Here is a 16,889-nt window from a genome sequence, read left to right as displayed (position 1 = left end):
AATACTGACAGAATGACATACACAAACATACAGTGCAGCGTAAGTTTGCTCCCGCCTCTGCCCAAACCAATAAGAGGGCTCAGGGAGACTGGCAGTGTGTTTGTGTATGTTTGTGTGAAAGTGGGAAATAGAGAGGGAAACAGTGCTCACTTCTAGTGTGTATTCTAACTGTATTGATATATTTCAGCAGCGTGTGGGAGATGACCTAATGTGTGTGTGTGTGTGTGTGTGTGTGCATGTGTGTGCGCATCAGAGAGCAGTTGGAGAGTAGGCTGATGATTAGCCAGACTGAGCAGGGCAGGGCTCCACTGTAGTATGACCTAGCTGAGGGGAGTCTGTCTGGGCCACGCAGCACGTGGACATGGAGACTCACTGGGGGTGGAGTCTGGGTCTTGGCTGTGGAGGGATGAGGGGAGTCGGAGTCCCCTGTCCACACCTACACCACCCAGAAAACCCCCCTCAACTCCCAGCCTCCCCCAAAACAAAAGCTCCAGATGGTAGGAAAGCCACCAACCTCCCTTATCCCTTACCCTGCGCTCCCCCTCCCTCAACCTTTGTCTGGAGGCCTGTCCCTTTGTTTGCGGAAGAGAGACCCCCGAATGGATTAACTCTTTGCATTCCAACCTCTTTGTGTTAAACAGCTAAATCTAAGACCCTCCACCTCAGCCCCACCCCCGTTGTCCTGTGCTCAGTACCTCACTGGCTTTTCTTCCCTCCAGTCTTTCCCTCTGTGGCTGTTTCCTGTAGGACAACACTATTTAGTGTGTGGGGGGCTAAGACCATTGCTATAAAGGGGGGAGGGATGTTGGGGGAGAAAGAAGAAGGCTGGTGGCTGGGGTCACTCATCCACATCTGTTGTTATGGGTGGAAGAATAAAGAAAAGGCTCAGTGAGGGCTGCAGGTGTTGATTGTGTCATTAGCTCACTCTCTCTATTGGCTGCTGCTCGTTGTCTCCTCCTTATACCAAAATCGATTTCTTTAACCAGTTGTTACTGGATGGCTGCTGAATCCTCAGTACACACCCCAAGGCACAAAATATACACACACAAAATAACCTTAGCATAACAACAGTATGCAGAGGGATCTGTTGTGTCATGGCCTCTAGCTGAATTTCATGTTTTTGAGGCAGAGAAAACACTGAGAGTATAACTGTCCTCACTGTCTGCACTGCTCTTTATAAAGCGGTATCATTTCTCATTCCCCTTCTCCTCTCTTTGCCTAATTGATCCTTCTATCTTCACATGATATCATTCTTACTGTAAGTATGATCAGCCCAGTCAGAAAAAAACAGTCCCCAAAGTGTCCTTATTGTAATTCAGAGTGAGAGACTTAGGTATTTTTGACAGCTATGATGTTTTTCACTTGGTGCAAAGACACAGTGTCAACAACATGGTGGCAAAATGGCTGGAAAGTCACTATGACTGTTAGGTTCATCTGAATGTAATCTAATATTTACACTAATATAGTTAATTCACTTGTTTTCAATGAGATGTGCATATTTTTTTTAATCTGGTTTCAGTTGTTAACAAAATAAAAATGAGAAAAATGTATGTGGTTACAAGACATGAGGTGGTGGTAATCATCTTAGAATAATGTGGAAAGTTTTTCCATTCCTCTCATTCTGCCAACATTTCATGACTGCACCATATGCAAATACAGCCTAAGTCTAAAAGACATATGCTGGTGCACAAATCAGATGCTTCCTGAAATCACATATTCCAACCACTTGAAGCACTTCAGTTAGAAGAATTAAGGCTCGGTCAATTATAACTGCTAAATTTCAGAGTTAAACTCTGTCCATTTCAATGCAGCTGGTGCGATAAGTGGATTCTTTTGCAAAGTTAAGGTCGGCCATCATGTAGTTTTCACATCAGGTTTCAACCTTGGTGAGCTTTGACATGCGATTTTGTCTTGTCAATTCATTTTAACCCTTGACACACTGAGTTTTCACTGAGCAGACACCTGGAGGGTCAAAAATAGAATAAATTGTCACATTAACTGTTTTGGACCTTACAATTTAGTATAACCCCACTTTCCTGGAGTACTGTAAACTAAGCTCTCGTCAGAAAGAGATGAGGAATGTTGTGCAGTGAATTTTGAGGAAAGAGGACTTTTGCTGAAATGGACTGTGGTAACTTGCTCGCCAGTGACAAACCAAACACACAAGTAGTCACTACATAATCAAGCTTGTAGCACGGCCTATTGTGCCACAGTGTCATTTTGCTATGTCACATATGCACCTTCATTTTTTGTTAGTTCTTCCTAAAGTTTAGTCTTTTTGCAATGACACTTGCTGTATTTATTAGCCACAGTCCTAAGGGAGTGTTCCTGGTTTACATGGCACAGTGATGTTGTCTGCCTGCTGAATGCATTGCTGCTACCAGGAGAATAGCTGCTACTTCAGGTAATAAAGACAACTGGAAGGGTTGTGTTTCTCCGCCTCCGCTCTTTGATTGTAGCATTTTGCCCCATTAAGAAGAGCCTGTTCTGATAAGAGGGAGAAACAGCATGGTTGGCTCTGTCTAACTTTATTTTTGTACTCTGGCTTTCACTTGTGGTCCGTCTGCATCCTTATCTCCATCTGTCTCCATCTCTGTCTTAATTTCTAGTTCTTCACTCTTCTTACTGACTGGGTGGCCATAGACAGACACAGGATTATTATGTAGGCCTGCTACCAGCAGGCTGTGTGTCTTTCTGTCTTTGTTTACTCTCCTTATTATAATGGAAAAGCACATTGTAACCACTGGCTTTGTCAGACCACAGTTAATTGCAAATAATTATCATGATGGCATTTAATTTTAGTAATTGTCTTCTTCTGGACGGCTGGACTCTAATCCCTTCCTTCTCTGTTCTGGATATACAGTGTGTGTCTGTGTTTGTGTGTGTGCTGATGTTGCCAGTCCAGTTTTTTTGTTTTTTAGCCCCGTTTCTCATTTGAATGAATTAAAAAGAGTTTTTATGACCCTGAGCAAGTTAAATCTCTCATGTTACTTTTCAAGGTAAGAGCAGTTTTCCTCTGTTCGGACTTGTTTGGCTCAAATACTACCAGTTACTACCCATAATACCATAAAGAGCTTCCCATGATGAGATGATTAGATTGGAATGATTAGATAATGGGATAGAAATTATTACAAGAGTATGCGAAGTACAAGATTTCTTGCAGTTTGTTGGTGCTAATTAACTTTGAATATTGACTTCCCTGATAATACGTTTAAAGATTAGTGTCCCTTAAACAACAGCAATGACACAGGCTTTTCTTCTAATCATGGTAGCCATGATTTTTTTTGTTTTACATTCTACATGAGATTAGTGCAGAATATGAGAATGTGTATGTTTGTATGTGTGTTTTGTTTCTACCTGAAAACATACCTATCCCTAAAACCCAAATAAATCTGCATTCATTGTCTCTTCACACGGGGCGACAATATAAAGTTATGTCAAAAATGATGACAGTCTTAGTTTTGCCCAGCAATGATCCTACTTCAGATTATGCAGAATGAAATTTCCTTGTGCAGCTCAGGCAGGCCCTGGTCAGCTGTTTAAATCACAATATATTTCAGACTTCACAGGCCAGGATGTTAGATCACCATGCGTCCGTACCTGGTTGTGTCTTTTCTGTAACAAACTGTAACCTGTTTCCCCATTTCATTTCCCTGGGATCTGATTGGATTTGCGATGGTCGCGCCTTCTCGCTGTGGCTCGACTCTGACAGAGCAGCGATCTCTTTAACACCAACCGATAGATATGATAATGTAAGCTGGCTTTATTGTCAAGTGACAGAAGGGCAGCACAACACACATGCACCATATGTGTTCACTGCCATCTCTTTTCCTTCAATGGTCTCCTTGTGTAGAGGGGACCCCAGTGCTCGCTGAGTGCCTCAGGGCTCAGACTCTGTCTTTTAATCTTTAAATACTTTAATAACACATTTCTATTTTAGTTCATATGCTTTCAGAGGTTGGTACTGTGTGCCACAGGGTTAAAATTTATTGTTCTTTTTATTTTTAGGAGCTACTGTTCCACTGACAAAAATCATAAGAACACAAGGAGAAATGTAGATCAGTGATGAACAATATTTTATAATAACCATATTTAAGTGATAATAACCGTAAACCATGAAAATTGAACATCTTGTACGATGGAAAAATTACCAACATGTGACAGAGTGCTACTGAGCGGTTCTGTTGCAGTTATGGGCGATCAGCTAATATTTTCTGCTCCATTTCGCAGTCTGTCATATCAAGTGTCATGGCTGTTCCCAACATCAGAACAAAGAAGGCATGTACCAGTTTATTTGCACCTTTAAATGACAGCAGGAATTTCCTCTCATGAGTCCAGCAGCCTTTTTTTAAGTATGCTGTCCATGAAATCAATATCTTGAAGAAGGAGAACTTCTTAATGTGGGCCAGCTTACCAGGTACTTAATTTCTGTGCAGTAATTAAGGATCCATTTGGAGTGGGACCTGGTGGCCCCTGCTGCCCTGGTGAAGTGGGATTGGTCTAATTACCTTATATGAGTATGGGTGATTGGGCAGTAAGTAACATAATCACAGCTGATTGGTCAGTAACCTGCAGGTCGACAGGGTGAGTGGTCGTTTCTGGATAAAAACCTCAATACTTTTTGGGTGTTGACTTGGTGCCTATTGCATTCCGGCTCATTACACTGTTACACTGTTTACTGGATTTCTTAGTCCTTTCTCAGTCTCTGATAATAAGCTAAATATTGTTGAATCAGTGCTTTAAACATATGTTTAAGATTATTTAATTTTTGTAAGCTTTTCTGCCTATGTTAAGACACCATTAAACAATGATGTCATTATCATAATTTTTGTCACTCTGATTCATGATGATTTATACCTTAATCATCAATCGTAAACACTTTTTAGTTTTGTCATTAGAATAGGCTTATTTCTCAAACATAATAGGAAAGAAATTCATGTATCATGTTCACAGCACAGCAGTAGTCTGACCACTAAGAGAATGGTACACAAACATAGCCTCCATTAAAGACCTGCAGCCATGTCCACAACAGAAACACTTGAACTAGGAACATAATATGTGTTTGGATCCCAGAGTTAAGTGTGTAACTGCTGTCCCTCTCTTATCCTGTGTGCACAGTGTATTCTGGGATCTGTACTGTGCTGCCCCGGACCGGAGGGAGACATGCGAACATTCCAGCGAGGCCAAGGCTTTCCATGACTATGTGAGTGAACTTAACCAACCCTCGGATTGTGCACGAGGGCCACAAATATACACACAACCACTACTTGGAAACACATATTCACTCATGCTTGTGAGCGCACACTTGCAAATGCAGTGTGTATCAGAGAGAAGAGACTATTCTGACTGTGATAATGCTGTTGGTTCTTGTTTTGACATGTCTGTTTCTTACCATCTGCGTTTCTGGTCTGTCTGCTGCAGCCTCTGTTTTGGATGGGCAGACTCTGAGCCAGATGTCTGAAATAGCATGCCTTTAAAAATGCAGCACCTCTGAACATCACTTTTATATTTTATGGGAAAGCCCTTAGACTCGCATCTATGAATTTTTAAGTCTAAGCCATTCTGCTGCATTTCCCACAATTCACCTTGATTAGAGATCAATTTTCTAACATCTGACTGAACAGCATAACACTATGGCTCAGCTGCTGGCCATGCTTTCTCAAATGCATACCCCTGACCCCTCAGGTCTTGGTGAAACTGTTGGCCTGGGGTGAAAGGTCACGGCATTGCCTGGCTATTTATTGGTCCATTCACAGCTTCAGTAAAGGTCAAAGCACATAAAGCAGCTGGCTGATCACACAAAACATTAACAAACACAGGACACATTTAGAGTGGGCTTTGCTGGTCGTGGCTGCAGGGGCATGACCGGGTGATGAAAGGTCAGGGTCTGTAGCCCCCTTGACCCTCTCATCTTCTGTAGAGTTGGCGTAGTTGATCAGTAAACTATCGAACACGTTATTTTGAAGAGCTGGTTGTTTTATAAGTGGATTGCCTAGACGTGAATGTTTTTTTGGTCCTGCTCACATTGTTGCAAATGACCATTTTGAGATTATTGTGGCCCTGCAGAATTTCCCTTCTCACTTTTTGTCTGATTCTGTTGTAATATGCTTTCCTATGCTTTACTTCAAATGTCCTCGTTTTTGGTTGTCCACAGTACATTAAATATTTATATTATGCTGCTTGAGACATATTTGAACTAGGATTACATGGCCATTAGGATGTTAGCCGGACAGACTGCTTCAGCTACTAGATTATTATTCTACCTGTGCAGAAGTGAAACCTGAAAGGGATTAGTGGTGGCTATTCTTACCATACGCATTTCATTCAGGCTGTTTTAGCCCATAGCCAGTCGCCCATTCAGTTGAACTCTCTTATGAGGTTTGACAGCAAAAGTGTGAGCACTTGTCAGCTGAACAGATTACATTTGTTGTGCATGTACTATGCATGTGTGCGTGTGGGTACGGGTTGATGTGTCTGTCTTTGTGCTTGTCTGTGTGTGTGTGTATGTGTTGGACCACCATAAGATTAATTACATGGTTAATTAAACCTAGTAGTTAATTAAATCTGACAACTGTGTCTAATTAATCTAAATGCCATATAATTTCCTACACCTTTCCTCAGAGGTAGGCCAGCTGGATACCTGCGTGTCAGCTCTTTAACGGCTCTCGTTTGACAGGCCTGGTCAATATATAGCTGAACGTCAAGCGTCTCTGTTGCTGTAAAAGACATTTTACGTATATAAAAGTCCATGTGTTTCTGTCTCTGAATACTTATATCAGTCAGCTCAGAGTTAGGATTGGTAATGGTACAGGAAGCAAATGAAATGTCCACTTAAATTAGAATGGAGCACTTTAAATAATGGAGTAATCAAGAAGCTACAATTCTTGTGAGTTAATTTTCAAATTAAACTTTGTTGTAGTTCAAGGATTCAGACAATGATGCCCGACCTTTGACTTGGCTCATGTTCAGGAGGTCAGACTGTGCGAGTTGTCAGATTGAGAAGGCTGATTTGTTTGTGACGCATCAGAGAGAATAGAAATTAGGAATTAGTTGTTTGTGTGTAGTGATAAGTTTGGAAAAGTCATCTTCTTCCAACTCTTCAATGAAGCTTAATGATGTTTGCACTAATTGAAATATTGAAATTCAAACTCAAAAGTTTTATTGTTTCACTATTTCCTCAAATGGAAATATTCTCAATGTCATTTCTTACACAATTCCCCAATATTCAGACTCATATTTGCTCTCTTCGTAAAACGTGGGCTCTCCACTTGAATTTAATATAAAATTATGTGTCTCTAAACAGTGTTTGGATGCACACCAGGAGCTGCTAATGACCCAGGAGGCTGCAGGTTTTTAGTGATTCAATTTTATCGCAATGAAATACTACAAATTCTACTTCCTTCGATTTGACTTGAAAGTTAGATTTAACTGAAGGCAACAGTCAACAGTAAAGCATGACATTAAAGTGTGTCTGTGTGTGCACAGGCTGTGACAAAGGCTAAGACGATGTAAGAGTAAGTGTGAGTGAGCACATACACTTTTTTGACAGTTACCGTGTGTGTGTGTGTGTGTCTTTGTGTGACAGAGAGGGAGAGAGTGTCAGGGTCAAAGCGTGTGAATCCCCAGGGTGATAAGGGGTCTGTCTGTCTCTGATTAACTCTGGCTCCTTGGTCCCTGCAGACCGACGGCCTGATCAAGTCTCTATCACGGCCCCTTGCTGATAACAGCTCCCTCATTCCCCCGAGTCGCCCTGGATCACAGAGTGAAAAACAACACGGCTCCCAGGAGTCACACACACTCTGCTATGTGCGTAGCTCAGTGGGAATAGTGAAAGAGGAACGTCTGCTAGATAAACCAGGATTGGTTTGTTTTTATTTATGTTTTGTTTCTTTTTGTAATTTGTGGTTCTCTCTGGGAGCTGTTCTGTCAGGTTGTAGTGGATAGTGATGAGAAAATATCAGTGCTGTTTTATTGATATTTAGAAATATAATTTGCTTATTTGTTTCCTGGAACTAATTTAGTTGCTAGGCAACATTGGGCCAGAGTACAGTCTTAGTTACAGATTTCGTTTGGCTGAGCTCACTTTGGCCCAGTTTGGCCCAGTTTGGCTCAGTTTGGCTTGGTTTGGCCCAGTTTGAAGACACCACTTACTCAGGTCCTACTGGCCCCCATTTAGAGCAATAATGTAGACTTTGTGTACTCTCCAGCTTGGAAAGATAATAGAATATAATGTGCTAATCCTCAGATCTGGGGACTGGTTGACAGCTAATCCAGGGGAATGTGGTGGGATTGGAGCCCTGGCCACACTCCCAGAACTGGAGACCTCTGTCAGGCTGGATTGTTGGTTGGCTTCACCCCTGGATGTTGAATCTGCTATCATAGCCACTTGAGCTTACACGTAAACACTCATGCATGCAAGCACGCTTGTGTGCATATCACACACCCACACTTGTATGCAAATGAATGCTCACTCTCAAAGTAAGTGAGATGATACTGTATCATAAAGAGCTGGAACAGCCTGAAGTCTTGTACCTCTGTAAAGTAATTTAAGTGGTCTCTCTTGTCGTCTTAATTGTTGACGTTTTATTTCTGTCCTTCTGCTTCACATTGCCTTTTAATCATGTGTATTTCCTAAAAGAGATCTGCACATCTTATAGTCCTCTTTTCTGCTGGAATTTGGATATTCCTCAAAAGAGCACCTTGTTGGGGGAAACTTGACTGATTATAAGAACATGGCACGCCTTTAGTAACTCAATATGAATGATTAAAGGATGGGAGCTTTGTCATGAAGAAAAGTATACATATTTACGAGTGGGCAGGCACATCTTTTCATACAAAAATACACACACACACATACACACACACGTGCAAACATTCTTGCTCACTTTGAACGAAGCAGAAGAATGAGTCTCTGTCTGACGCACATGCACACACTTGTAATCACAGACAAAAAGTCTTTCAGGAAGTGATACGCTCAGCCTTCTTGTTACAGACATTTTGCTTTGCCCCAGCCAGAGGTCGTAGCCCTAAACATCTGTGATTCATGCCAATCCTGGTTCACTGCCTGCGGAGTGTCACAGATTTAGTGCCAAAACTGCGTCATTCACATCTCTGTGCTTCACTAATTCTGCTCAGCTCCCCGGTATGATGATGGTTAAGATGGAGTCAAATGCAGGTTGTTACATTTTCTTTAGAAAGTCGCAGCTTATCCAAAAGTATTATGAAGAAAACCAGTTTGAATGCATTTGAGAATTTCATCTAGTTCTGAAATTATCAGTCGACTAATGGATTAGTAAATTAGCAGAAAATGAAGCACTTTTGATATCACTTAAGTTATGTATCAAGTAAAAATGCCACATATTGGGGTGCTATGGTATCCTGATGGTGTCTCCTTGTCTCCAACATACGACTGTGATTTTTGCTTGAAATCTGATCTACATGAATAATTAAACATTGACATTTCATATTTTGACAAATATTTTTAGCCTCAATCTGTTATCTAACTACATATCTATATAGATATATATCTTATAAAACAAGTGTTAGTTGAAGCCCTAATCTAATCCATCACAGCATGCAGTGCACAAGCTGGAGATAGATGGAGGCGCGCTGTTGCCTGTTGCCCGGGGATTCTTTGAGAGGGTTAAACATTTGTTAGGCTGGACCACAGTAACAGGTGGCACAAGGGGAGGAGCTGCACTCTGTAAACAATCATTGATGGCCAAGCCTTTGTCTGGACTCTGTGTGTTTTCCATGGCCACAACTCCCTGTGTTGCTGTACCAGGTGCTCACTCGCCTAATTTTAACGCCACGCGTCTGCTCAAACCCTTCCTTCCCTTTCATAGCTCTCTTTGTCTCTATTCCTTTTTTTCAGTGACAGGGCTTACTCATCCCGCAACGTTTTTCCTGCTTCGATTCCTCTCAGGTCTTTTTCACCCCCCCCCAACCATCCTCCACCTCCTGCCGCTCTTTCTTTCCATTCCTCTCTGTTCCACGCTCTCTTTCTTATTCCTCCCCCTCTCTCCTTTTGCCTTCCTCCCTCCCTCTACCTCTCCTCCTGCCGCCCTCCCCCTCTCTCAGAGGAGATTGATTGGGTAATCTGGCTGGGTGCCAGCAGTGCCCGCTTTCTTGCTCGGGGGAAGGAGAGAAGCGGGGGCGACATGACGACATGCAGGAATAATAATAACATCCATAATATAGGCAGAGTAGGTAAGGATGGAGGGATGAGTAGGGAAAGAGAGAGCGGAGGAATGGAGCCAGTGTTGGCACAGCAATATCTTCTTCATACAGATTCTCCTGGCCGTTTTCAGTTTAAATATAGCCTACACACAAATGGCATACCACAACACTGTGTCTCCATTTCTTTCCATCTCTATCTGTCTTTCTATCTTTCTACCCCTCCACCACCCCCTCTGTTCGCTCCTGTGTCGTCTTTTAATATCAAACAGTGCGTGGAGTGCAGGCTGCAGGCAGACGGGTGTTGAGCGAGAGGACGCTGTCTTTGTGTGGCGTTGTTTACCGTTGTTACTGTCTAAATGAAAAAGGCCAGTCGGCTCTTCTGTCTGTGTATACCTTTCCCTATCTGAGAAAAGCAACAAAGCCTGAAAGTGCTGCCCTCAAGCTGTGTGTGCGTGTGTGTGTGTGTGTGTGTGTGTGTGTAGTTCTGCAAGTGACAGAAGCTGGAGATCAAATATTGTTTATGGTTCTCTTCCTTGCAGGTTCATTCTAGGCAAGCTTAAACTGTGCTGTGGTTTAGCATTTGATCTCAACTCTGCAAGCATGGGCTGCTGGATCTGTATTTGACACAGACAGACATGGGGACAGACAGATGAAGGTAACAAACCAGGGACAGAGACAGAAAGGCATGTGACAGTGTAGAAGAGAAGGAGAGAGAAAGCGAGAGGTCTGAAGACACTAGGGACTCTTTTTGAAGTCTGCGTTTTTTCCTAGCTTATCTGAGTTCTGGTGCTAGCTATGCATTACATTCTGCTAGCCATAGCAGCATAAATGCCATGAATCTGTTTGAGCAAAGTTATTGTAGAAGCTAAACCCTGCAGCGTTTACTTTCCTTCCTTGCACACAGATTTCCATCCCCGTCCCATTTAATTTCTCTAACCCAGTTACCCATGAATACCCTCTTAGTTGCAACATCATCATCCATAAAATTTAAACGAATACTTTAAATGAATACTACATTCTCGGAAAAATAGTGGCAACTCCTCGGGGCATTTGTTTATCTCTCCCAGTGAAACTCTGCAGAATGCTGCCAACTCTGCTTCAGTTTAGTCATTTTCAGGAAATAAATTATGGTTCAATAATTAAAAAACACAACATTCATCACTTGTTTGCCTCAACTGTAACCAGTTTACTGTGGAAAATTGAAGTGAGCAATTTGTCAGGGGGTTGGAAGTTCAAGGGCAACCTTCCATGCTGGAGGTGTTTGTGTCTGTGGCTTCTTGTCTGTGGTGTTTTCTCCTGCCAAGCTTGCACCTCCTGATTGTGATCAGACATTACCACACACACACACACACACACACACACACACACACTTTCTGTCATTGTTGTTGAAGTTCCCTGACACTGGTGACTCCCAAACTACACCCACTCATCCATTAAGAAGACCCTGTCCTGCAAAAAATGCCATAAATTACTGCAATTATGATGCTTCTGCTGTTTGCTAATTCTTAGTTTGTGTTGTCTTTGTGTGTTTACAACTTTGTGTCTTAAGTTTGGAAAGAGGTCAGAAGAAGCTTGTTTATTATAACAACACAAAGATGTGGATTTTGTTAGAATTTTACTGTTTTACTTAGTAAATTTCAAAGAACCTTTTTTGTGAAGGCCTTACCTCCAGTCAACTTTTCCAGCTGTGGCACTCCCTGTTTGTCTCATCCCAGAGCAAAGCTTGGAGCTGCACCACATTACTGCCGTTTCTTTCTGAATTTTAAACACTGACAGTGGTTACAAGGATTGTCAGGTGGTCCCAGGGAGTGAAACCTGTCTTTAAGCGTAAACTCCTGCTGATTAACATCTGGTTTAAAAAGGCATTTCATTACACTAAGTCCCTAAATTAACTGCGCTCACATTCGAGTTGCAGTAGTGGACATAATATGAGAAACATTAGATTTTTCAGTCAAGCATGATTGCTTGCTGTTGTACGGGTCCCAGGTGTGCGTTAATTGTCCACCGAGGAAAACGCAGGGCAAAAAAAATCTCAGTGCAGTCATTGCTTCAAATGCATAGTAATAACTAAAGGTGAATCAACATTATTATGAATGGCAATCTTCTCTGCATCACTGTGAGGCAGGGCCAGATTTCATTAACAAAAATAATAAATGTTTATTAATAATGACTGTGACTATCTTCAGTGTTAACAGGTGACTTCATTTTCACTTCTGAAACCTCCACTTTTGCTCAGCTTTAATCCCATTGTGTTTTTTAGGGAACTGTAACAATCCTTTTTCTAAAACTCACAAGCTCTTTTTTTCTTCTTTATCACTTTGTTCACTGTCACAATCTTTCTCCTTCTCTCACACACACACACACACACACTCTGTCATGCCCTTTCTCCTTTGCCTCTGACTCTCTTTGTGGCAGTGTGCAGGCTTGTAGCTGGCAGACATTGCAGCCTGGCACAGTGTGTCCCTGGCACAGCGTGTGTGTGTGTCTCTGTATGTGTGTCTGCACAGCTCTGCCAGTGCACTGGTCTCAAGTACCAGCTGGGCACCCAGACTCACAACCAAAATAAACTGGCTGTACTATCAATGAGACCATGGGTGGAAGTGTGTGCACACGTGTGTTGCTTGTCTCTCTGTGTGCGCACGCATATGTACATGTCTGTGTGTGTGTGGTGCTGATCGGACAACCCACTTATAAATTCTTACTGAACTGAGTGGTGAAACAAACAGCGTCCTTCCTCAGATGAATGTCTGAGATGTTCTCCTGTCTCAACTTTGCATTACACTGAAGCCCTCCCTGCTAGGATTAAAGACTAAAACAATTACAAAGCCTTATTTGCAATTTAAATTCTCCTAAATGCAGACTTAATCCCCATTTTCCAAAGGCTGCAGTACTGGAAGGCAGAATAAATGTGGGAGAGAGATCCAATTCAGTGCCTCTGTTTTGGTTTCTATTGCTAAAATAACACTTATAAGTTATAGGGGGATAATGAATGTGCTTTGAGCTGGTGGAGTTATATTTGGAGAACAGTTTGTTTCTGTTTAAAAGCTTGTCGCAGTAATGATGGGATGAATACACAAAATCAGCAGGGGAGTCGCTGATTTTCACACCACTTGTGCAGATAGACATACTTGCATCCTTGGAAGTACTTGCAGTTTACTTTACTTATACGTGTGTATTTACATATTCACATACATGTGCGTTAAGGTGTCCTAATGGTGGGGGCCGCAGAGTGTGTCCTTTAATGTTGCCCAGGGTATATTTACAGACAGTGACTTTAATGCAGTGTAATGATTATTGTTATTTCAGGTACTTCAGCAGCCTGTTCGCTCTGAGTGGAATGACTCCCCACTGGCCCACTGATTACCTCTGTGGCTGCTGCCACACCTGGCTCCTTCAGCTCTCCTCCCCCATTACACCCTCAGCACCATCCCACTTTTGTTACTGCACCTTCATGCCTCCGTCGCAGTATACCGTTCCTCACCTTCTAAATTCAACAAAAGACTACACTTTATTTTCTATAGTTTTTCCTCTGCTACAACACCTTCATCATCACCTCATCTCTTCCTTCGCTCAGTCATTATACCTCTGCTCTACTACCTTTTGATTGTAGTGCTGTAATCCAACTCGCTGAGTGGATGTGCCTCTGCACCTTCGTGGCTGTTCTTTCGCTTCCCCTTATTTAACACCTAAAAGCATGAAAACACGCTCTTACTTTTGCAACACTGTAAAGTTGTCTATAGAGATGTACGTAGATGTTGGACAATATACTGTTCTTCTGTTTAAGTTTACTCGATGGTATTGTCACATATGTCAACCCAAAATGTGCATGAAGTAATCAACCTTGCCAAATAATAAGACTGACTATCTGTTCAGGGTGTACCCCAGCTGGAATCAGCTCCAGCCTCTCTGTGGCCTTGGATAGCAGGAATAAGAAGTAGATAATGAATGAATGGATGTAAAAGAATAATATTAACAAAAACATTTATAAATAATTAAAATCAAATGCCTACGTGTAATAGAGATTATGTCTTGTTCTAGTATATGTTAGATGCCCCTGAGCCCAAATATGCACATATATCTGAGATGCTAGCATTTTGTACGTTACTTAGTAAACTTCCGTTTATCTCCTGGGTTTACAATACGTGCTATCATGGGAGGAAAGCCTGCTGTATTTATGATCACTTTGGGGAAATAAATGGCACTAAAACACAACACCATGTAAATGATTCAGGCTTTGTTTAAAAGGAAGATGAACTGCCCACTTTAACACCGTTTCTTTCTTTCCCTCCCAAACTGAATTTCAGTATTTCATGTCAGCATGTTTTTATTTTCCACTTCTTAAATTCTGTTCTTTTTTACGAGGACAAATCTGGTCTTAAATCAGCGTCTTCCTCTTGTTCTGTCCATTTGACAGAATTTCTCCCAAGGCTCTTGTTCTCCATCTACGTGTCCAGTTTCTTTGATCCCTCTGTTATGCACCTTCAAACTTTTTCCTTTTGAACTTTCCCTCGTTTCACTCTCAGTAGAAGTAAGCAGCTTATGCAACCTGCTTTAGCAGTTAACATCATATTACCTTTGGACAACTAGTCATAGTAGTAGAGCTTATACTCGCATTGTGAGTACACGTTAAAAGTTTAATTTTTAGATTTAATAAAGACTAATGCATCTAATTCGGTCAGTACCCTTCTGAATGCATTTCACAAATTGCTAGCTAATGGCAAATAATCCAGCAGTAATAGTTGGGTTTTATTTATTTAGAACAATATATAACAACAATAAATTGAAATTGAATAATAAAAACAATCCATGAATTGGCACCATTCAATGGACAATATCAGTTGTTATCATGCTAACAAATATGGTTAAGGAGACGCTGTTAGCACCTCCCCATATCGATCGTTGTAGTAATTAGGTGGCCTCTAGTGGCCACAGGAAATGCTACAGAAGCAAAGGAGGAAGTAAAATGACGTGATATATATAACGAGAAAGTCCTCGTTAGGATGACGTGCATATATATGTATGTGTTTATATGTGTGTATGTATGTATGTATAAGAACCCACTAGATCCACTAGAGTTCATGAAGAACTACATTCAGAGGCAAGAGGAACCAGGAGTCCTGCAGCAGATGGTCTGACCCCCACAGAGCTCTGATCTCAGCAGTGTGGAGTCAATATGGGATCACATGAGGAGACAGAAACACTGGGACAGACTGAATCTACAGAAGAACTTCAGCAGCTTCTCCAAGGTGCTGCAAAGTACCAGGAGAAACTGTGTGCAGGTCAAACCAGAGAGAACTGCTGCTGGTTTAAGGGCAAAGGGCAGTGCTGCAAATACTGATTAAACGTAGGCTAATTTCCCATCAGTGCGCTTTGTATGAAGTTATTAAAAACTATTTATGTAATTATCTAAATTATATTAAAGCATCCTCCGTGTATTTTACTGTCTAAAACTTTTGCACAGGACTGTATATATCTGTGTGTAGAAGCTTGTATGTGACTGTTAGACGGTTTGTTGCTATAAGCCTTAAAGTCAATACTGGGCACTATTTAGGGTTAATTCTTTCGAAACTGAAGAAAACATCATGTACTTAGTAGTAATTGCAAACTGTCAACTTCCAACCTCAACCATGCTGTCTGGATATAAGCCATCAGATCAGTTATTTATATCTCTCATGATTAAGTTTAGTGGATAAACAGAGCAGCACATCTGTTTTGTTATTCACTGAATGTTTGCACTTATTGAGCTTTAGTGTGTGCTCATGTATACATCTGTGTATGCATAAAAAAATAGGACCAAAAGCTGCACAGTGCATGTACACATTCTTGTGCAGAGCACATTTGTTTTTTCTCTTATGTGTCCCGTCTGTGCAGTCTGATCTGTTTTTATCACATCACATCTTCTCTGTAAAAAGTGACATTTGGGGTAGAGTAATCCACTGCACTGCACTGCACTCTGTTGCACTCTGAAAAGGTCAGCTTTCACTGAAGAAGTGTGTGCGACCAGCCGTTGCTCTGGAAGTGTGAGAGAGAAGAGAGAGGTTTCTTCTGAACTGCTGGACCTGTTCAGTTGGGTTGGATTTACTGTACACTCATGCTTTGTGTTTGCGTGGTTTGGATGGTTGCTTGAGTTTCTTCCTATGTGTGAGAAAAGCTGTTCTGTCCTGTGTTGTGCTGAACTGAGCTGCTCTCTTCTGTGTTGAACTGTTCTGCTGGATGCTGTAATCTCTTCAGTGCATGGCCAGATTACTGTCTGCTCCATATTGTCTGGTGGCGGGCTGCAGGATGGAGAGATGGCAGGAGGAGGGGAGAGAGGGAGAAAGGGAGGGATGGAGGAGGCTCTGCTCTGATCTGCTGCTACATAAGGAAGATTACCTTTTTATTAATGTATCCATCTGGACATTTGCTATATTTGGTTGTTTGCTCAGTCTATTTGCTTGTGTTTAAGGACACAGTGTGTAAACCTTAGAAGATTTCATTCGAAATAAATCAAAGTTGAGATCAGACATTTGTGTTTTTTCCCCAAGAGTTGTCAACTAAACCACACTGTAATATAATTATGATCAGATAGCATTTAAAATGTGTGTAGAATTCCCTTTGTGACTGGTACTGTAAATTCATTGTGCTATTTATCCAGCACATAAAATAATTTTTTAAAGTGAAATAATTTTCAGCAAAGAAAAATGGAGAAATTTGAGCATTCATTGTGCCCC

General features: G+C 41.6%; 1 protein-coding gene across 2 annotated transcripts in view; it reads left to right on the top strand.

Moving 5' to 3' along the window:
- The window catches only part of ssbp4 (single stranded DNA binding protein 4), a 79,337-nt gene that overhangs the window by 14,704 nt on the left and 47,744 nt on the right, over positions 1–16,889 (top strand). For both annotated transcript variants that reach the window (XM_026304980.2, XM_026304979.2), the window contains exon 4: positions 5,119–5,203. In XM_026304980.2, the coding sequence (XP_026160765.1) occupies positions 5,119–5,203 (85 nt within the window). The remainder of the gene's footprint in view (positions 1–5,118; positions 5,204–16,889) is intronic.

The sequence above is a fragment of the Mastacembelus armatus genome, chromosome 4 (genome assembly GCF_900324485.2).
Source record: "Mastacembelus armatus chromosome 4, fMasArm1.2, whole genome shotgun sequence".
Lineage (NCBI taxonomy): Eukaryota > Metazoa > Chordata > Actinopteri > Synbranchiformes > Mastacembelidae > Mastacembelus > Mastacembelus armatus.
The sequence above is the reverse complement of the archived record's forward strand: the minus strand, read 5'-3'. Positions and strand labels throughout refer to the sequence as shown.